The sequence below is a fragment of the Phocoena sinus genome, chromosome 15 (genome assembly GCF_008692025.1).
Source record: "Phocoena sinus isolate mPhoSin1 chromosome 15, mPhoSin1.pri, whole genome shotgun sequence".
In the NCBI taxonomy this organism is placed as follows: Eukaryota; Metazoa; Chordata; class Mammalia; order Artiodactyla; family Phocoenidae; genus Phocoena; species Phocoena sinus.
In genome coordinates this window covers 57,923,744-57,947,260 of record NC_045777.1, presented here as the reverse complement: position 1 = coordinate 57,947,260, position 23,517 = coordinate 57,923,744, and the positions used below count along the sequence as shown (strand labels likewise).

Genomic DNA, 23,517 nt, shown 5'->3' with positions numbered 1-23,517 from the left:
TCCCTAAACTGTAAGTGACTTCAAGGGAAGGACCACAAGTTTTTTACTTAACATTTTATCTCCTGCATGTTGCTGGCATATAGTATAGGTACTCAATTAGTATTTATTTGAATTGAGGATGTGTTTGATAAGAAATGAATTTGAGGCCTTTCGATAGATGTGCTTTGAGGTGTTGCTTACTGGACCAAACTCTTAATTTATGGTCCATAACTTATGATCTTGGTTTTAGCACTGAATGTTCCATGCCCCGGGAAATCCCTCAGTTCTGGGAAAACTGAGATAGTTGTTCATACTACTTACAGATGTCAATCCTACCTCTTAGCCCTAGCACCGTAAAACTTCTCATTAACGCTGTGTGGTTGTTACGCACTGAATGTTTGCATTCTCCCAAAATTCACATGCTGAAGCTCTAATTCCCAGTGTGATGTTATTTGGAGGTGAGGTCTTCAGGAAGTTGTTATGGTTAGATGAGGTCGTGAGGGTGGGGCCCTCATGATGGAATTAGTGTCCTTAAAAAAGAGGAAGAGACTAGAGATCTGACTCTTTGGCCATGTGAGAACAGAGCAAGATAGTGTGTAAACCAGGAAGAGAATCCTCACCAGGATTCAGATCTGCCCAGGCGTGACCTAGGACTTCCAGTCTCCAGAACTGTGACAAATAAGTGCCTGTTGTTTAAGTCACCCAATCTATGGTGTTTTGTAACAGCAGCCTGAGCAGACTAAGACAGTGGTGTTTTACCCCATTGACATAGGAGTGAGGTGAGACTCAGAGGAGTTGGATGATTTGCTTAAAGGCACAGCGCCAATAATGGAGGGTTTAAAACTCAACTCTAGCTTGCAAATCCCTAATCTGCTCTTCTCTCTACCTGACAATGTTCCTAGAGTTCAGAGTACTGAGTTATGTACTCCTGTCCTCAAGTACTTTGTAACCCGGCAGAGGTGATACAGTTGTGCAGGTTATGAATAGCGCAGGGGGGACCCCTTTGCATCGTATTCACTGCAGATTTGTGTTTTATTTTCACAGTTCCTCTGGCAGATGGTAGTATCAGGTTGTATTAGTCAGGGTTCTCCAGAGAAACAGAAGTAGTAAGATATTTATATAGAGAAAGACATTTACTACGAGAGATTGGCTCACATGATTATGGAGGCTGAGAAGCCCCACGATCTGCCATCTCCTGGGCCCCAGCCTTTCTCCTCTGCCTTAGTTACCTCTGCGGGTCCCCAGAGACCCACTGAGCACAGGTGAACGCGCTCTGGACAGATAGAGAAAGTGGGGCTCATTGTCAGAGGGCTAGAGAATACGATAGAGACCTCCTGAGACTTCTCCTTCCCTCAGTAAATATGTACTGAACAGCTTCTCTCTGCCAGGCACTGTTCCAGGTTCTGGAAAGGGGGAACAGCCGAGAACAAGATAGACAAATCCCCTCTTCTCATGGGGCCTAAGGTTCCAGGATGGGGGGATACCCAGTGATTCTTGGATAAAGTTGCACTTTGAATTGATTCACACCGTCTCATTCTGCACATTTGGGGAAGGTGAGGAGTCAACATCCATGTACATCTGCCTGTTTGAGATCCTGAATAATTTGATAGCATAGACACAAGTGATCCAGGGAGTTCATAGAAACTGCTTGTCATGTTGCCTACTTTTTTTCCAGCTCTCTTGGAATAGATGCTCATTGCAGGGGATGAATCCATTGACGCCTGTGCCAGCCAGTTCCAAATGGTTAGGTGAGGCAGAGCCATTAGAGGTTCATGGTGATATGTTCAGTACTATTTTGATAGTGTTACAAAATACTATCCAGAATTTCAAGAATTTCCACATCCCCCATCATGTTCCTGAAAAAACCACACATATAAGGAGCAAGAGATCCTGAGAACCGCTTTATTAATGGACACTCAGGCTTCCAATAATTCCTGATAAAGTAGAATTAGGGCATGCATCTTAGATCCTACTATAGATCCTATTCCCACTGCAAACCTTTGGCCAAATGGGTCAAGCATGTTGTCTAGTGATGGGGTAGATAGAATGGTCACACTTACAGAGAAAGCTTTGCCCTAACTTACTCCATGTTTTAAACTTAGAAATTGTATTACAAAAGATAGTTGGTGGGCATGTCCTCAGAAAGTCACCTTTGGCTCAGGTGTGCTCACCAAGCAGAGATGGGAAGCCCAGGAGTCATGAAGGGCAGGCTGGCACCTGGGTCAGCACTCTTGCATCATAGCCTGGTCCAGGGGTACCTGGGGCTCTGAGTAATCAGATTAGCTTGGGGTAGGGGCCTACAGGGTTCATTGCCTCCCTTGGAAAACTGGGATTAGCAGTCAAAATGATCCTCGAGCATCTAAGAGAAAGCCTTTTAATTTCAAATTTTAGAAGGAAAAAAGATAAATATGTGAAACCGTGACACCTACTACTACCCTCGCTGTCTTCATTTACCAGGCACCATTATGTGCCAGCACTCTGCTGGTCCCATCACTTACCTGTCTCACCAAATGTCATCTAATGTGATCCCTATAATTACACAGAGATGTGGCTATCATAACTTGACTTTTACAGAAGAGGAAATGGATGCCCTGAGAACTTAGGAGACTTACCTGGCACTGGAAGCCACAGAACTGCATGCTAACCCAGGCGTTCTGATTCCTAAACTAAACAGTCGTCTTGCAGAATTGCTTCTCTACAGTTGTTGCACAGGAAAGAAACGTCGAAAGAGCAAGTTCCCAGCAGCCAATGCCTGCTCATTCATTTGTTCGGTTATTCAACAAATACTTTTAAGCTCGTACTGCAGGACACTCTTTTAGGTGTTTTAGAATCGCAGTGATCATAAGAAAGATCCCTGCCTTTTTGGAGCTTACCACTCCTGTTCTAATTTTTTCAATTAGTGTTGCTCAGCCAAGACAACTAACATGATTATTATCCTTTTTGAATTGGCCACAATGGAATTTGACAAAGAGTAAATACTCCCTTCTCTTTTTTTAACCCAGTTTTGTTTCTTTGTTTTGGGTTTTTTTCTTCTTCTTCTTTTTCATTATGCTGCAGTTTCTCAGTCCGTTTTGAATTACGCTAGCCTGGATTATGCAGATCTATGTGTTGGAGTTATTACAGTTCTGTCCTGACATTTAAGTCTCAGCTCTTCGGTCATGCCTTTGGTAATCATTCAGGGGAAATGAGAAACCACCGATGAGTATATGAAGTTAAGAACCGGGGCAAAGAGGAAAGTACACTCATTAAGAGACTTGCTGAAAAGAAATGGTGTGAGAGCGTATTCGGGGAAGGTGTGGTGCAGGAGTTGGGAGTCGAAAAACCATGAGTTTGCTCTAAAGAGAGGATTTGTGCCCGAAAGGGAATGGTTAATGGAGGATGAGAGGGTGCTGAGAAACACATCAAAGTGGAAGGGATTTCAAACCACCAAGAGGAAGACGGAAAGCGCCAAACTATTTTGTAAAAATGAGAGCGTCTTGAGAACTGAAAAAGGGTAAAGAAGACAGTGACTCTTTCCAAAAGCATGTAAATTAAATGACAAATGAAAAAAATGGTGACACTAAAGCAGTTTGAGGAGGCATTTAAGGGCTAGTGCGATTCAGGAAAAGGCCTGGGGAACATGAGAAATAGCAAAGCAGATGGAAAATTAACTGAAAATTGAGACACACTGAATGGGTTCTGGTGGCATTTATGAAACAGTAAGAGAATTATAGTCTGAAGGGAAATAGTGAATAATAATATGTCTAGAGAACATTGTGAATAATCAGATTTGGAAAGTTAAAGGAGACTTACGAGGCAAAAGAGAGAAAATAGAAATCTGGAGGAATGAGACACTTTAAGTAATAGTTGAAAGAGCTTATGCAGCCCATATATCGTTGGCCTTTGACAAAAAGAAAGAAGGATCCTGGCAATGAGTACCCAGAATGGCCGCAATAAGCCCGGCTTTAAAAGAATGAAGTTGCATTTGGGGTGGGGTGTTAGGAAATATGACAGGGTGGAAAAAAAAATACATGGAAACTTTATGTAAAGGTTAACTACTGTTTAAGCAACATCTGTGTACCAGGCATTGGGCCAGACATTTTATGTGCACTATTGCTAATTCCACCCACACACCTGGGAGTGAGGGATCTGTTAGGTTAAACCACGTGAAACCATCATGGTTACTTCATACGGTTTAACCTGATCTGTTTTTACAAAGAAGGAAGTGGAAGCTCAGAGAATTTTAAATATATGACCCCAAGTGACACAGCTGGGGAATAACAGAGGCAGGCTTTGATCCCAACAATTGCTAGCAATAGCAATTCATTCTTTAATTCACTCTGCGCCTATCTATTTTAGCACCAGCCATGTGCCAGGCACTCTGTTTGGCACTAAAAATACAATACAAAACAAGGCATAAGAGGTCCCTGCCTTCCTGATGCACACCGTCCATCTGCTGGTTAAAAAACAAGATGAAACACCAAAGATGGTCCAGGACAGCTGTCCAGTAGAAATACAATGTAATCACTTATCATCTCAGATTATCTGGCCACAGAGTGAACAAGTAAAAAGAAGATGAAATTAATTTTAATAATGTATCCTACTGCGACCACAATGTCTAAATTTTTTCAACATTAAATGAATATAAAATTGTTTATGAGATCTTTTACACTATTTTTTCATACAAAGTCTTCCAAATCCAGTATGTCGTGCCCTTATGGCACATTTCTATTCAGACTAACCACATTTCAGGTACTCCATAGCCACCGGTTGGTGGTGGCTACCATATTAGAGCAGATCTAGAAAGACCTTGATAATTCTGGCCCAATTTCTTTGCAGTCATAATATAGGGAAAACAGTCCACCTGTTTTTCCATGTTATTTCTGATCCCCATACACCAGCATTTCACAGGGCACAAAATGCAAGCCGTAGAGAAATGTTTCTTTCACCTGTACTTCAGCTTCATACACCTGAGGCTGTAGACACCAAAGGAAATTTGTAGGTATGTGCATCACATAATTTACATATTTTCTGTTATGTATTTCACTGATTAAGAAAACAACAACAACTTGACACCTTACCATCAATGGACGATAATAACACAGAAGTGGACCCTCTGCAAGCCATCAGAGCCTCTGCCATGTCCAGGTTTTGCCAGCATGTCTTCATGTGTTTATTGCTCCTGGTGGAAACATCGAAGATGTAATTCGAAGCTTAGCAGCAGCCAGAATTTCTGATATTTCATCTGGTCACTAAAAGTTTTGTAATCAATTTTCAAGAGATAAACAAAACAGTGATAAGATTTTACTGTTTAATACAAGTGCCCAGCAGGTGTTAATGGGGACCAAGCAGTGGGGTGTATAATGGTTTTTCCCTGGGTAAAGAATTCTGCTCTGGAGTAAGTTTAAGTGGGAAGAAAGCCTGTGGAAATACGGATCATCCTTCCTAGAAATTAGATGGGGGAATTGAAGGTAATGGGTACTTGCTCCCTGCCAACTTCATAATGAAATTACTGTTCAGCAAATATTCTTGTTAGAGGTTTTTTTTTTTTTTTTCCTTCCCAGGGGACTGAAGACTTTTAATGGGAAGGAAGGGAGGGAGGAAGGGAGGGAAGGAGGGAGGAAGGAAGGAAGGAAGGAAGGAAGGAAGGAAAGGAAGGAAGGAAGGAAGAAAGAAGGAAAGAAGAAAAGAAGGAAAGAAAAGAAAGAAGGAAGGAAGAAGGGAAGGAGGGAGGGAAGGAAGGAAGAAAATAGACAATATTAACATAGAGTATGTAGACTCATTGGTCCAGAATACTGATTTTTAAAGGAACACAGAACAATGTGGAGTGTGAGAATTTCCATATAGTTGTTTCCATATAATCTGAAGAAGATGGATTGCATCTAAATAATGTCCCTGCTAACTCCATCTGATTTCACTACAAAATGGGAGAAAAGGAAATGAGCAGGGGAAACAGAGATGGGGAATTAAAGAAGAGGGAGATTGAAGTAGATTCAGCTGGCATATCAGAAGAAGACTGGGTGCTCAACAGGGCATGCTAGCTCCTAGATTAAAATGGTGACCGTGACATCGGTTCACACCACATAACCCTGTGAATGGCTCTCCCCGGGCCAGGGGTCCAAGTCAAACCCAAAGCGTTCGTCCTCTGGTCTGCCGTTTCCAAACACATATCAAATTGGGTATTTTCAAACCTCTTGCTAATGGACTAAGTTTTTCAGTTTCACCCACATTTGGGGTGTTAGATTGACCCAACGTGAACTCTATTCACTTCAAATTATTGTATAATCAAAACTTGGCTTGAGAGCTTTTATTGGATTCAATAAAAAACAACAAACAAACAAACTAAAACCCTCGATGAATCAGCAGGCCTAACTATGAGTTTTGGACTGCAGAGACAGAATGACTTGGTTACAGATTTCCTGCCAGCCCAGGTAAAGTCCACTGGTGGGCTTCGTCTGCAATTTTTATGCTGAAATTCCATGGACAGTGTTCCATCGTGACATTTCATGGGTCTTTGCCCTTGGCCTTGCAGTTTCCTCCATGCGGTGAATCACTCCTCTCCTTAAAACCTTTTGTGATCCTCATGGCCATCTGAACAAAATCCAGACCTTTAGGTCCCTTATGATCTAGCTTAAGGGATGCTCTCCAGACAAATCCCACTGCCTGTCAGCTGTACTAAGCTATTTCCCCTAGCGTGTCACTTCCTTTGCTGACTCTTCCTTGTTTAAGATGACTCCTCTGCTCTGAATGCTCTTCTCCGCCTCTCCTCAACCTCTTTACTCTTGAAGGTTCCCAGGAAGTCCTCCCTACGTTGCAGAGATTGCGTTAGGGGCCCTTCCTCTACATTCTCATGACTTATACTTACTGTGCATTGGCGCACAAGTGGCCTTCTCTGTACTGTCATTGTTTATGTGTCTATGTCACTGAATTGTGAGGATGTAAGAGGGGCCACAGGCACTGTGTTTTTTATTTCTGTATTTATGGGACTCACCATAAGGTCTGACACTCAATAGACATTCAGTAAATTGTTGTTGAATCGGTAAATTATCTTCCTAGGAAATGATCAGCGATGCCTCAGATGCACCAGATAGAGTCGTGATTACCCTTTGCTTCTTCTAGAATAGCAGTGTTTGGTTTTACTGTTTTTAAACAGTATTTTGTTAAAAATAAAAACTATCTGCAGAAAATTTGGAGAATACAAAGATACACAAAAGAAAATGGAAAGTACCTGGGATCCTTCCATGCATAGACAAACCCTATTTTTATCCTCTTTTCTGCTTGTTTAACATTAAATAGCAAGCATTATCTTCATGCCATTAACTTGTCTCAAAAACGTGATTTTTTAAGGACTCAAAACAGTCCATTGAATGGATACACAAAAATGTTCTTTGCCTTTTCCCCAATTTCTTAACCTTGTCCTTGGAGACCTGATTCTTCCCCCATAGGACACAGTCAGGTCTTCTGCACTGTGGCTGTCCAGGGGCAGACATGTGACCAGTTAGGCCAATCTCTCTTTTTGGAATTATTTTTGTAATCTAGTCCTCTTCCTTAATATTTTACTTCTTTAGCTACTTTTGTTGTTAAAGGAATATAATGCAAAAATATGCTGTGACTTTGAGGTACCCTGTCTTTCTGGGTTGGTCTCTGAATGCTTCTAACCACCATACTGTATTTACTGAGTGTCTGCTAAGTGGTGTGTTTTCTTGGACGTCTTTAACATCATATTTTTCTCACGCTGCAAGGAGATGTGAACCCCTGAGAAGCCTCCCTCCCAAATCCTGGGAAATGAGCTCTGTCTTGCTCTGCATCAGAGCCGAGCGTGACTACAGGCGACGTGGTTTGAGGCGGGGGTGTGGGAGGTAGAGATAAGAGTACTGTAAGACAGACAGACATCACTTGCGACGAAGACAACTGCACAGTTGTTGTATAGGGCAGACATCGAGGAGCCATCCTTGACGCCTCTCTCTCCCCCACCCTCATGTCTAACCCATCACTGAATACCTGCTCAGTATTTCTCCACTTGTGTTGCTGCTCCTACTCTTCCTTCTCCTCCTCTTTTGGGGCCACAATGGGACCAAAGCCAACACCATCTCTCACCTGAATAATAAGAGCACTGTGACCAGCCCCCCTCTACCTACTGTGGTCCCCCGCAAACCTATTCTGTACACATTTAAGTCATATTATACTGATACAAGAAAAGTCTGATTATATCACCTCCTTGATTAAAGTCTTCAATGTCTTTCTATTGTTTTAAAATGAAGATAAAACTGTTTAACATGGCCTGAAAAGCTTTTCACTGTCTGCCCCTATTTACCTTCTCACCCACACCACACACCCCATTTCCCTGTCTCTCTCTGCTTTGGCCTTACTGGTTTGCACTCAGCCCTTCATAAGCACTACCACAGGACCTTTGTACATGCTGTCCCCTTTGCCTGGAATGTGCTTACATCTTTTCTGATCTAGTTAATGCTGAGTCATCCTTCAGGTCAAGCTGCACTTCCTTATAGAAGCCTTGCCTGACCCCTGTTTCACTTTCACATAGCACACCCCGCCGCCCCCTCTATTGTAGCACTTGTCATTGTACGGTGATTAACCAATTAATACCTATCCTCTCCCTTAGACTATAAGCTTTAAGAGGACAGAGATCATGTCTGTTTCTTCTTTATTGCCAACCAACTAGCTGAGTCCTGACATGTAGCAAATATTTGATAAATATTAGTTGAATGAATAATGAATGAATGGGATGTCATTTCTCTGACGTTGTATACCATGTGGTTTATGAACAAGCAGTTTCCTTTAGGGAAGCTTGTTAAAACATGCTTTCAGATCCTCCTGTAAGAAGATCATTTGAACAAAAGTCTATAGTCTGGCAGGACAAGTATGTTCCATCCCCTGTGCTTTCTGCAATAAATTACTAATGCCTATACAGGAGTGGGGATTCTGGGATTGATTACAGGCTCATGAAAAGGAGTGCATGGAAGTTAGCAGAGCCTGTGTGGGTACTGATGCTTCCACAGATAGAGGCTCCTTGTGATGAGTTTACACCTTCTCAGTTTTATGCTGATGGTGGCATCCACTTATTTGTTTGAAACCTCTTTAATTCTTCCCTAAACATTTGTTTTTCTCTTCCTCTCTCCAGATTTATGGTCAATGTGACATGGGATGGCAAAGACTTGTCCTTCACTGAGGAAGGCTATCAGGTGCACCCCAGGCTGGTGGTCATCGTGCTGAACAAGGACCGCGAATGGGAAAAGGTGAGCATCCTTCTGTGTGCCGAATACAGGGGAGGCAGGAAAGGTGTGGGCAGCAAGGGAACTCAAACTACTCCTTTTCCCAGAGTATTTCCCTCTGAGCAGCTCCACGTGTCATTCCATGACCCTTGATGGAAAAAGGCAGACAGATACTGTAAGATGGAGATGCTTTCCCTGGGTGAACTGTGGCAGTTGTGTGTTGTTCATTGTGTTGGGTTCTCAAATCTGAGTAGGTAGTGTCCCTGAAAGACTTAAGGTAATTTAAAAGCAGTGAAGTTTGGGTCACATCATTGCAGTAGCAAGTGTTCACTATCTGGCAATGATCACACCAGTTTGCCTAAACCTCATAATGGGGTGCGATCTTCACACATTTTGCCCTATGAATGAACCCCTTGTATTTTCATGTACTTAGTCTTTTGCTTTGAATCAACTCATTTCCAAAACTTAAATGTATCACTTCTGCAAATCATGGATTGGAGAGGGTTGTATTTCTTGTAAAGCACATTTTCTAGAACATATATAATAACTATAAAAAATCAATGTTCAGGAAAAGCTCATCTGAGGTACCACACAAGACACAGGGGATTTTCTAGAGTTACGGCAATACTCCTTGTCTTGAACATTTGTCAAAATGCATCAGACTATCACACAAGATTTGTTTCATTGCATGCCATTGTATCTAAATTGAGATACCCTGCACAATTAATTACCAATGTTTACTGAGTTTTCATACTTAACTCCCTGACATGAGTACTAGTTATGACAACAATAGCCATTGTTTATTGAACACTTACTTGATTTTTGCTTTAGGCGGTACACCCAAGCTCTGAGTGACGACTTGGTTTATTCATTCATTCCACAAATGATTATTCAGTGCCTGCGATGTGCCAGGCACTATTCTTGATGCTTGGAATCTATCAGTGAACAGGAGAGACAAAACAACAATTTCTGATTCATGGAACTTAGACTCTGGTGTGTGTGTGGAGAGGGATGGGTTGGGATTTTGTGCACTTTTGTGATGCTTGAGGAAAGCACTGGATTCTGTCCCCGGGTGTTACCTCTGCTCTTCCCTCTGGTAAACCCTGTAGCCCACTGTCCTAAGTGGCTCACATCTCCATGTCTGAGCTGGTTCCTTTATGTATCTGGGACTTTGAACATGCTTTTTCTTTTTCTTTCCTGTAATGCTCCCCTGTATCCTTACTTTCTTTTATTCATCCTTCAAATTCTGGCTTCTCTCTCCTCTTGCAAATGGAAAGTCAAAATGCAAGTTATTTTTTTCTTGTCCATAATAAGAGGTAGAGAACTTGAGCCTTTCTGCCTTTTGTTATTACATTTTGGAGTTATTTTTCAACCTTTTGAAGTTACACAGTCTGAGGATCACTTTTGGAACTGTAAAATCATTCTCGTTGGTTGGATTTAACCAGTCCTGGGTCAGGCTTGGCTCACACCTGTGGATTCTCTGTGCTGCCTTTGGACATACCTCATTTGCCAGGGAGCCTGTTTACAGGGAGGCCACTGTAATGCAGGTGATAACATTGCATAAAAGAAGGCGGCCCTTGATAGGCTTCATTTCCACATACAGAAAATACCCTTTTAATATTTTGTGTGTCCTCCTTCAAATTTCTGTTGAAATATAGCAATTTCCCAAAAAGGCAGCTCCGGGAATTGCTGCGGAGCTGAGCTTAGAATGTACAAATCTTCCTGTAGTTGGTCTATTCTCGCAGCGCTCAGGGGATCCAGTGCTTCAGAAATAACTCCTTGTGCTTCTGTCTCGAAGAAAGAGGAAGCCAATGGAGCAGGTAAATACCAGTCATGTTATCCTTAAAGCCGTCCCCCAGCAGCACATGCTGGTACAGCCGGTCAGCAGAGGGGAAGGTCTGCAGAAGGAGGGAGCTGTTATTCTGGGACTCAGGAGATTTCTTTTCATCTCTGAGGTCACTCAGTGGAGTCACTAGAAGCAGCATGTAATGAGGGTGTCTTGGAAAACATGACAAGCCCTTAGCGGGACATTTGCTTTCCGCTGGGCCTTTGTGTGCAGCTGGCGTGGATTAGTCCAGTGCTGTGCACAGTGCCCGCTTGTGTTCAGCAGACACAGGACTCAGGTCTGAGCAGACTTTCCTCTTGTAAATTGGGACTTCCATGCCCTCCGCCTCTCCTTTTTTTTTTCGATGGCTTTGCTCTGCATTAGAGCTTAGTGGGTCCAAGCCTTCCCAGAGATGCTTGAAAATAATACCCTGGTTACAAGCCAATTGGCAGCCCAGGCCAATACAATAAACACCCTCTGTGGGCCAACTCTTTGGCCAACATTCCAAGCTGCACCAGAGTGAGGCAAGGATGAATGGGATACCACCCCTCTCCTCAAGTAGCTCATGACTGAGCCATGTCTGGGGAGAGAGGGGTGGACTTGACTCCGTCAAATGGGTAAGTCTTCACGAGGGTGGGGACATTGAGTAAAAGATTGGATCTCTCCATGGTGAATCGTCTTATTAACTACTTGGGAAAATGCTTTGGGAATAATTCTATTTACCATTTTAGGGTTACACCAGTCAAAAATGAAACAAATATGTGTGCATACACACATGCATATAACATACATACAGAGTAGTTTTAAAAAGCATATATATTTAGAGAGAAAGAAAGAGAGAGGGGGAGGGAGAGAGATTTAAAGAAAGGTTTTTAAAGCAGTTTTGACTTCAAGCATGAATGGGACAAAAATCATAAATATTAAAGTAAAACACCCTCTTCTCTTCTAGAGAAGCTCTAATTAAAGATGGTACAGATGCCCCAGAAGACAAAAGGGAGACCCGTCATTACGTCCTCCTGAATGAAGGGCCCCATTCGCGTCTCTCTGATGCGTCTGCTTCCCTCTTTATTCTCACCACTCTGTTTGCATTCTCTTTGGTGCCCTTGATCTCAGTTGCTTTCCACACTGTGATGACTCCCAGATCCCTCTCTCCAGCCCAGATCTCCTGATCTCCAGACTTGGCACCAGGACTCCCTTACACGGACAGCCCATAGGCCTCCACTTCATCTTGTCCAAAGCCAAAGTCACCATCTTCTTCTCTCAAATATGGTTATTCTCCTGTGTCCCAGCACAGAAAGCTCCATTCTTATCCTCCCAATATCCTCCAAGCCCTCATAGGCACTTGTCGTCTGCTCATTCTTCTGTCTCAGTTCCTGTCTCTTTGAACACTTTCCTCTTTTTGCCAAGGGCACCCCTTCCATTGATTCTACATCTGGATAATCCAGATCAGGCCGTGTCCTTTCCACTTTGTACAAACCTGTATACCAACTCCTAAGAGTGTCAGCAGCTTGCGTTATAATTATTTGCTTGCACGTTCGTCTTCACGTGGACTGTGAGCCCCATCAGAGAAAGGTCTGTTCCTTCCACATGTTTCTTTGGCTGTACCACAAGGTGCTATTTCTTTTTTTTTTTTTTTTGGCGGTACACGGGCCTCTCACTGCTGCGGCCTCTCCCGTTGCGGAGCACAGGCCCAGCGGCCATGGCTCACGGGCCCAGCCGCTCCACGGCATGTGGGATCTGCCCGGACCGGGGCACGAACCCATGTCCCCTGCATCGGCAGGCGAACTCTCAACCACTGCGCCACCAGGGAAGCCCACAAGGTGCTATTTCTAATGCCTGGAAGGACCTCTATACAATCTGCTGGTAATGCTGACTTCAATCACCATTTACTAAGAGCTACTCTATACCAAGAACTGTGCTGAGAATTTTATGTCCATGAGCTCATTTAGGCATTTCAACAACTCATCTACAGTAGGTATTCTTATCCTTGCCTCATAAATGGAAATTCAGGTTCAGAGAAGCCAGGGACCTGCCTCAGATCCTGCATGTGGTAGAAGCAGGATGTGAATGGAGGACTGCCTGACCCCACAGGCTGCATTCCTAATTCCTACATCGTACTGAATTACAGCTGGTGGGAAAGGAATATTTTAGAGGAGAAATTAAGGGAGTTCCTCCTATCCTTAGAGTGACACCCACCTCCTTATTCTCACTGGATGCAGCAGATTTCACTCAAACCCAACCAGTTGGAACTTGGGGTATAAGCATTTATCACGTCACACAGGCCGTCTTTTTTGTTCTACAGAAGTTCCACCTTCCAATCTGGCTCACTGAAGAAGGGGTTGTACCCTGTTCCTGTGCCTTGTGCATAATGAAGCAGATGCCAGTTAAAGAATTCCTAGTACAGATACGATAAAGGAGATCTTAGAAAAAGCTAAGATCGATCCCCAGTTCTGGCTGTGGCATATCAGTGTGTTACCAGATCTATCGAGACTTTCACCCACAATGGTGTATGCATGGGGTGCAGTTTTCCCATGGTGGAGTCTCTAATTAGAGAATGTCATAACTCCCTCCCTTCGAAATCATTGTATTTTAACTACCCCTCCATCACTTTCCCACCACATTTAACCTAGATGGCTTGGTGAGTCTCAAGAACTCATGTGCAGAAGATTTCTAGTGTGTGTGTTTGCTTGTGTGTATGTGTGTGTGTATGGTATCAGGTATCTGCCAAAGGGTTCATCCTGCTAAAAGATGGAAATATTTATGCAAACATTATACTTGGCATCTGCATACACATACTCCAATGATTACGTTAAAGAAAATCACGGAGGAAAATTATAATTGAGAGGACACCAGTAAGTTACAATTGATAGAACAATTGCGCGAATTGCTAAAACTGAAGTGCATTGTTTATACGTCCTGCAAGCAGCCAGAAATATATTATGGCTTCTACTATGTGCTCGCTTTGCTTAGAAAAACGATGGCAGTGCATTGATGAAGCCATGAATTCTGGCTGTGACTAGCACTGAGAGAATACTGTCTGTTTTCAGGTTTTCACTTTTTCCTTTACCACTGTATCTCTGGTGCTCAATAGCTGTGGCTCAATAAATATTTAGAGAATGGATACGAGAACGAAAGGATTTTTTTTTCACGCACTTCCCCAAATGAGGAACAGCTTTTAGTGTGGTCATTTTACATGTGTGGTCCTCTGGGCTACCCATATCAGAGTAACCATGGGAAAGATGTAAAGGTGCTAAGACTTTTGCGGTACTAGCACTACCTCGAACCTACAGAATAATCATTTCTGATTCTGCTTTTTCATAAGCTCCCCTAGCAATGCCCATTAAAGATATAGAACTACTGCTTTAGGACATGGATTTACTCTTTGTTATCTTGAAAAAATGGTTTCATCTAGGTCATCCTGGCTATCAAGATTTCCTGCTTCCTGTCTTTGTCCCTCTTTCTTCCTTTGGAATACACAGCTTAGTAGCAATGCTAAAGAGCAGTGGTACAGGAGAAAAGGAAATAAGGAAATTGGAGTCCTGTAGCACCTAGAGTAATCTCTGCTGAATGAGACAGTAACAGCGCCAAGTGAAATGTTTATGGATGTAGTATAGTTCCTATCACCTGGGGTGTCCTCAACAAATACTGAGTTATTAAATAACTGGTATTTTAGTTAAATCTGTCCCCCTTAAGCAGAGATGGTTGAATTTGGGGTATATAACCCCTATGTATTCACACTTTTATTCTGTCAAGCAAAATTTCCTGAGTACCTACTATGTGCAAGCCATTGTTGAGGGTTGCAATGAGACATGTACCTGCCTTAGAGTGTCATAGGGCATGAGGAGATGCTCGTAATTGCAAGACAGTATGAAATGTGCCACAGAAGATGCTCTGATAAAAGTCTGTGATGTTTGGAGAAGAGATATATTACATGTAGGCTGGCTGATCAAGGGCATCTCTACAGAGGACTTCTAATTTGAGCAGGGTCTCAGATGAGACCTTCTGAACATGTGTGGGGAGGCCATTCCATGCAGAAGGACCATTGAAAGCCGAAGTCCAGAGGCAAGCGTGCTCAAGGCTCATTTGAGAAAGAGTTCAATGTGTTTGAAACATAGCTTGTATGGTAGGCAGAATTCTAAGAATGATCCCCAATGACCCTCACTCTTCTATAATCCTCTCTTCTAGGAGGATGACCTGTGAATATGACGAGATATGCCTTCTGTGATTGTTACGTTAGATAGCAAAAGGAGTTTTTCAGTGGACTTTGAGTTAATCAAAAGGAGTGTTATCAGGCTGGGCCTAACCTAATCACATGGGCCCTTTTTTTGGGGGGGGTGTATAGTTGTTTTACAATATTGTGTTCATTTCTACTGTACAACAAAGTGAAGTAGAGTTCCCTGTGCTGTATAGCAGGTTCTCATTAGTTACCTATTTTATACATATTAGCTAGTGTGTATATGTCAATCCCAATTTCCCAATTCATCCCACCCCCCCTTTCCCCCCTTGATGTCCATAGGTTTGTTCTCTACACGTAGGCCTTTTAAAAGTAGAGAGTTTTCTGAAACTAATAGCAGAAGAGGAAGTCAGAGAGATTTGAGCATAAGCAGGAATTGTCTGACTGCTGGATTTGAGGATTGAGAGGGCCACATGACAAGGAAGCAGGTGGCCACTAGGAGATGAGTTTAGTCTCTGGCCAACAGCCAGCAAGGAAACAAGGGCTTCAGTCCTACAACCTCCAGGAACTGAACTCTGCCAACAACCTGAATGAGTCTGCAAGTGGATTCTTCCCAGATCCTGCAGCTATGAGCCCAGCTGAGTGACAGCTTGGTTTTGGCCTCATGTGACCCTGAGCAGAGAACCCAGCTGAGCCCCGCTGGACTTCTGACCTACAGAACTGTGAGGTCATAAGGGAGCATTGTTTCAAGTGGCTATGTTTGAGGCCATTTGTTACATGGCAATAGAAGACAAAAGCAGATTGTTTAAAGGGAAAATATGGGAATGAAGGACCATACTGGAGTTTGAATTATACACTGTGGGATTTTATCCAGTCACCTTTGGGGTACTGTTGAAGACCTTGAGATGGGAGAACAACATAAAAATAATAATAGTAATAGCTACTACTCGTTTAGTATTGATGATACACCATGCAGGGTGCTAAGCGTTCAAATATATAAACTTATCTAATGCTCACATGAACACTGTGATGTATTACCCTCTTTTACATATGAAAGGGATAAATAAGGCCCAGGGAAATTCAATAACTTGCTCAAGATGACAGAGCTAATAAGTTGCAAAGCCAGGATAAGAACCCCATAGCCTGTTCTCTCAGATGAAAACTAAACTACTTCTTCAAAAATAAAATGGTGATTGGCATGGATCTTGGGGAAATTTTCTAAGGGACTAGCTATTTAAGTAGCTCAGGTTGAAGGGAATGTAGGTGTGAACAAGAACAGTGGCAATGGCATCTGAGAAATTTCAGCAACAGAACTGAAAGCACATGGCACTGACTGATTTGCTGAGAGATTTGTGAAAGAGAGAAGTCAGAAAGATTTAAAAAAAAAATTTTTTTAGGCATGGGTTTGTGTTTAGGCATTTCTGGACTGAGCACTTTCAGAAGAAATTTGTCATGCCTGTAAATGACATGGTTCATCTCTCATCCCTTCCTCTCCCCCTCTTTCCCTTTCTCTGTTTCCTTTATTCTCCAAAACCCACAGCTAAAATCAAGTGGCCTTTTGTAAAATGGGTTTGGTAATATCACCACCTTAGCAGAAGCTGTGTGAAATTTAATTTGTTTCCTTATATAATGATCATTAAGTTTCTCAAATGATGTAAGCCACAGAGAGGGAAAATTAAGCCATTACAAAAGATTTAAAATTATCCTCTGACTTCCCTAGAGTCATGCATAGTGACGGTTTTAAATACCTACACGGTACAATTTGTTAGGTCACAGTGGGGAAAGTACAATAGGTCTATAGCAAATGAACACATCAAACTGAAATGAGTAATGCCACCTCCGTGTGTGTGTGCGTGTGTGTGTGTGTGTGTGTGTGTGTGTGTATCTGATTCTGTCTTGCATGGTTCTTTCTTTCTTTCCTTCTTTCCTTCCTTCCTTCCTCCCTCCCTCCCTCCCTCCCTCCTTTCTTCCTCCCTCCCTCCCTCCCTCCCTCCTTCCTTCCTTCCTCCCTCCCTCCCTCCCTCCCTCCTTCCTTCCTCCCTCCCTCCCTCCCTCCTTCCTTCCTTCCTCCCTCCCTCCCTCCCTCCTTTCTTCCTCCCTCCCTCCCTTCCTCCCTCCCTCCCTTCCTTCCTCCCTCCCTCCCTCCCTCCCTCCCTCCCTCCTTCCTTCCTCCCTCCCTCCCTCCTTTCTTCCTCCCTCCCTCCCTTCCTTCCTTCCTTCCTTCGTTCCTTTCTTTCTTGCAGTTGTAATATAAGCCTAACTCCAAAAAGAACAGCAATTGAACCATGCTTTTCTGCAAGGCAATAGTCTGCTAATAGTTTTCTAGATTTCTGAAATTTATAAAAAAGCAGTTCATAGAAAAGGCATCTCTATGGGAACATGCCTTGATGGGAATGTTGATGACAAAGATGATTGATGGCAATGATGATGATGGTTCTGTTGATTGACGGGGGGTCATGATGGCAGCAGCTGTCATTTGTTACGCTCCTGTTATATGCCAGACACCAAGCAGAGTGTTTTCAATACGTTATCTCACTTAAATATCACAATATTCTCTGCACTTTCTCACATATAAAACGGAGGTACTTAGTAGTACTTACCTCATAGGGTTGTTGGGAAAATTAAACAAAATATTATGTCAAGTGCTTAGAACACTGACTGGCACATAGTAGATGATCAGTAGATGCCAGCTCCAGTTACCATTAGAGCTCCATATTATGGGAGAGAACTTGAGAGCTGCATGGAATGAATGACTTGCCCAAGGTCATATAATGGTGAAGGCAGAATTTGAACATAAACAGTATTACAATAGAACCAGAATCAACCAGTATGTCATCTGGAGTATCCATCTCTACCCAACTCACAAACCCAGTTTGATAAGGAAGCTGTCTGAGAGTGAAGGGGCATAATTAAGCTGACAGATGGTATAAATGTAAGACAAAAGCTGTACCCTTGACAGCTTGCCTTGCCATCAATTATGAAAATGAGTGAATAGATTATTGAAATGATCTCAGATGAGTAAATTATTCAAAGAGCCTCTCAGTTGGAAGTATTTCTAGAAACTCCTGAACAGACAGATGAAAACCATTTTTTTTTTTCTGACTGGGTCATCAACTCTTCTGTGTTGTAAGTGAATGCAAAGCCCTGAGCTCCTGTGATAGAGGGGAAAGAGAGGGAGGGAGGAAGGGAGGAAAGGAGAGAATGAGAGGATGAACACCAGGCTTTAGTCTCAATGCTGCAGAACATAGAATAGACTTCCTCCGTTATCTAGGAGAAAGGTTTTTTTTCTAACTATGTTCCCTGTTCATAGTGCCACAGGGGTCTCTGACTGGATAGGGGTTAATGAGACAAGATCCAGCTATAGCCAGAGATGGTAAAGCTTTATCTGATTGGTATATTGGTGCTCCAAGCAAGCTTTCTTTCGGGGAAAAGATACAAAATTTCTAAAATAATTTTGAAAGTGAGTAGAGTAAGGGGACTGAATTTAGACATCCTCTGAATATAAGGCAAATAAATGGTAAGCATTTGTTGAGCACCTATTACAAGCCAAACCTTACAACATTGGCTTTATATTTATTATTTCACTTCAGCTACAGTGATAACCCTATGATGTAGGTGGTATTCTCTGATTGTTGAGTAGGGAAGACCTGGATATATTCAGTGACATTTTTTCAATAGCTGAGAAAATATTCAAATTTAGGTCTTGTGAGTCTCCCAGTCTGGTGCTCATTCCGCCACTTGACACGGTTTCCAGGATGAATGATGGGAATTTTCATAAAGGACCTAGAGATTCTTGTGAATATTATCTTCCTTGGAGGTTGAGTGGAGGGAATGAATGACAATACCTAGCCCTTTGTGTAGACTTAAATCTTACTCTTTAGGATACATTAATTATTAACAACGAATGTCCCATGTGATTGATCTTTATGTTTATTTATCTGTCCACCCAGCCAATCATCCAGTGATCAGTCATCTACATAATAAACCATCCATCCGTCTATCCATCCATCAACCCATCTCACCAACCAACTTTCATCCATCCACCTGGTCAGCCACTCTCGACGCCCCCCCCAATTACCCACTGCTGATCTGTTTGCCGTGTACCTACTCTGTGCCAGGCTGGGGGTAGGTGTGGGTGAAGCCAAAATGAATAATACAGTGTCCCTGCCCTCAGGAAGGTCACAGTCTAGTGGGAGAGACAGAGAAATGAACTTTCAGTTGCAACATAGATGGGTGTTAATAGTAGAGGTAAGCCCAGGGCACTGCAGGACACCTACCCAGCCTGGGTATTAGGAAAGAGATGAGAAAAGGCTTACTCGAAAGAGCTAACATATGTCCTGAGTCCTAAAGGATGAAGAAGAGTTATCTAAAGGGTGAAGATCATTTGGCCCATTTTATTAACTGAATCACAAACATTTGAAGCCCCTTATTATTTGTTCCTCATTTCACAATTTATCCAGTTAGCTAGCTGTAGCTGGATTGCTTCCCACCCACCTACAACCACCAGACCTCCGTGATTTGCTGTCTGGACCTGCTCTCTACTTTCTTAGCATTGTGTCTGTCATGTTTGTTATTTCCCTCATTTACATGCTGATGGTGCGGACAGGAATGACATTTGTCTGTAAGAAAAGAGGCAGAGCAGTGAAGAGTACTCTACCCCAGCAGTCTGCTTCTGGCTACAGGTGGCTGTGTCAGGCTGCCTTCTGTAGCTGCAGCTTGGTTTTCTCATCTGTGCTATTGGCAGCAGAAGCTGCACTTCCCACTACGCTGTTTTTCTTGGCTTTGGAGCCTGGGTTGGGCCAGAGAGAAAGGCAGATAGAAAAAGATTGAATATTCTGAATGTTGATCTCTAAACTGTGAAAGACTTACCGTGCTTTCTAGATGCTGAAGACGAGAAAATTGGCTATCTGATACCTTGATATATTTCCCCACATTTTAAAAATAATTAATAATAAAACATAATAATTTCTGCATCCTAGTTATAGCCTAGGGGCTTTATATTCATTACTTTGACCCCTTTTAAACAGATATTGACATGAGTACTATCATGCCTTCCCCAGTTTATATATAAAGAAAATGAGGCTCTGAGAAGATTGATGACTGGCTCAAGGTTACAGAAGCAAGTAAGTGGCAACTTCTAGATTTCAGCTCAGGTCTGTCAGACGATAAAGTCAATTTTATTTTGACGACACCATATGGTAGAGTTGGGGGTTCTTTGTATATTGATAGTGAAGGTTGTGATTGCTTTAATTATGAAAACCTACCTTGGGAGCCCCCATCCCTGCATGGTGGACATGCTCTCAGTATTTGCAAGATGGACTGTTAGAGGTACACGATTCTCCACTGAACCAGGCATCTCTTCCTGATCTTAGCCCAAAACATTCTACTGAGTTGCATGAAAGTCTGCCATATAATCAGCCTCTCGCATCTTTGTGCAAAACCAGTCAGCATTCCTCTGCCAACTTAAAGCTGTCAGTTGCCCTCCACGCCTACAATATGCTGTGTGTTCATTCCTCATTACTCCTTCATACGTTCGTTATCTGTAGCCGTTGTCTTTTGAAAATGTGTTTTAAAACTCATTGCAATCATATCTATAGAGTTCTTGGAGTCTGTTTTCCTTCCATTTGAATTATAATTCTGCAAATTAGAAAGATGGAATGGACCTGTTTGAGAAGGAAGGAGGTAGGGGCGGAATCATCTTGATTTCTCTCAGTGTGCAAATAAAGACTCCATTGGAAATGCATATAAGGAAAAAATCCTGAAGTTGGGAAAAGACAAGAGAATCAATTCTCATTCCCTTGAAGGGAGTTGTAAAATGACTTGAAGAAAACAATGTCCCCTTGATTATGCTGTTTTTAACTTTAAAGTTGAAACAGACAATCTGAGTTGGGAGAATCCTGATCTTCATATCATTCCCCACCGTACTGGCCTCCACATGCACAGCAGATTATAGTTGACGGCATATTTTTTCTTTCCATGATTAAAGTGTGTTTGAAGAAAACAGGACAGGCAGATACGAGGTAGAAAAGGAGAGCAAGAACTGGATTTGGATAAGAGATCCTGACAACCACCCTTCCTAGAGGAAAAGCAGGAACATTTACCTTGTTTTAACAAGTGAGGAGCTGAGATTCAGACAGAGTAAGAAACTTGACCAGGGTTCCTTGGCAGGGACTGTACACATCTCTCTCCACAGATGCTTTCGAGTTGGTGCCTTGAATCAACACAGAAGGATTTGAGTTTCATTACCAAAATGACACCCTGACCTTTGCATTCAGAAATTGTCACCTCGTTGAAAATGGATGAGGATTCAAAAATGTGGGACACCCATCCAGTTATACTATAAATCAATCAGGACAGAAGTTGGAGACAAAGATGTGTCTAATCCAGAGCCCAACTCCCAAATCAGTGTCCAAAGATAAGGGAGTGGTACATGCAGGCAAAGCCAGGTCAGCACCATTGTCAGCAGAAATGGGCTGATGCCCTCGTTCCCGCTTCATTGAGCCTGGCACTGGTTAGTAGCTGAGACAGTTAGGAGACGGGTATTTGATCAATTTCATAGGAGTTGATAGTTCTGAGACCCAAGTCAACCCTGAAAAGTTGCCATTCTTTGTATTTCTCAGATAATCAGTGTCTCCATCAGTAAAACGGAGCCAATGGTAATACCTACCCCATGGGGTTTCTGTAAGGATATTTATCCTGACATTTATTAAATGCTTCCTGTATGTCAGAAAGAGCTTTAGATACATGATTTCTCTTAATTCATACAAAATCTTATGAGATTGGTACTATTAATATCCCCATTCTATAAATGAGAAAACTAAAGAATACAAAGAACTGGTTAATTTCCAAGAATCTGAACCGAGTTTTGAACCCCCATTTTTCTGATTCTGAAACCCATGCTTTGACCACTAAGTTCTGTTATATTCCTCAATCAAATTCTAAAATGCAGGGGACATCACCCAGTGCTGTGGGAGGTAGAGGACGCAAGTGGGAAAAGCACGCAGTTTGTTTTTCTGATATATAATAATTCCAAATAGTGAGAACAAAGAGCCTAACAATTGCATTTTTTTAACATCTTTATTGGGGTATAATTGCTTTACAATGGTGTGTTACTTTCTACTTTATAACAAAGTGAATCAGTTATACATATACATATGTTCCCATATCTCTTCCCTCTTGCGTCTCCCTCCCTCCCACCCTCCCTATCCCACCCCTCCAGGCGGTCTCAAAGCCCCTAGCCGATATCCCTGTGCCAAGCGGCTGCTTCCCACTAGCTATCTACCTTACGTTTGTTAGTGTATATATGTCCATGCCTCTCTCTCACCCTGTCACAGCTCACCCTTCCCCCTCCCCATATCCTCAAGTCCGTTCTCCAGTAGGTCTGTGTCTTTATTCCTGTCTTACCCCTAGGTTCTTCATGACATTTTTTTCCCTTAAATTCCATATATATGTGTTAGCATACGGTATTTGTCCTTTTCTTTCTGACTTACTTCACTCTGTATGACAGACTCTGGGTCTATCCACCTCATTACAAATAGCTCAATTTCATTTCTTTTTATGGCTGAGTAATATTCCATTGTATATATGTGCCACATCTTCTTTATCCATTCATCTGATGATGGGCACTTAGGTTGTTTCCATCTCCGGGCTATTGTAAATAGAGCTGCAATGAATATTTTGGTACATGACTCTTTTTGAATTATGGTTTTCTCAGGGTATATGCCCAGTAGTGGGATTGCTGGGTCATATGGTAGTTCTATTTGTAGTTTTTTAAGGAACCTCCATACTGTTCTCCATAGTGGCTGAACCAATTCACATTCCCACCAGCAGTGCAAGAGTGTTCCCTTTTCTCCACACCCTCTCCAGCATTTATTGTTTCTAGATTTTTTGATGATGGCCATTCTGACTGGTGTGAGATGATATCTCATTGTAGTTTTGATTTGCATTTCTCTAATGATTAATGATGTTGAGCATTCTTTCATGTGTTTGTTGGCAGTCTGTATATCTTCTTTGGAGAAATGTCTATTTAGGTCTTCTGCCCACTTTTGGATTGGGTCGTTTTTTTTGTTATTGAGCTGCTTGTAAATTTTGGAGGTTAATCCTTTGTCAGTTGCTTCATTTGCAAATATTTTCTCCCATTCTGAGGGCTGTCTTTTGGTCTTGTTAATGGTTTCCTTTGCTGTGCAAAAGCTTTGAAGTTTCATTAGGTCCCATTTGTTTATCTTCATTTTTATTTCCATTATTCTAGGAGGTGGGTCAGAAAGGATCTTGCTGTGATTTATGTCATAGGGTGTTCTGCCTATGTTTTCCTCTAAGAGTTTGATGGTTTC

General features: G+C 42.3%; 1 protein-coding gene across 2 annotated transcripts in view; it reads left to right on the top strand.

The window, feature by feature from the left end:
- The window catches only part of GRIN2A (glutamate ionotropic receptor NMDA type subunit 2A), a 369,552-nt gene that overhangs the window by 242,376 nt on the left and 103,659 nt on the right, over nt 1–23,517 (top strand). For both annotated transcript variants that reach the window (XM_032605747.1, XM_032605748.1), the window contains exon 3: nt 9,098–9,212. In XM_032605747.1, coding sequence (XP_032461638.1) covers nt 9,098–9,212 — 115 coding nt within the window. The remainder of the gene's footprint in view (nt 1–9,097; nt 9,213–23,517) is intronic.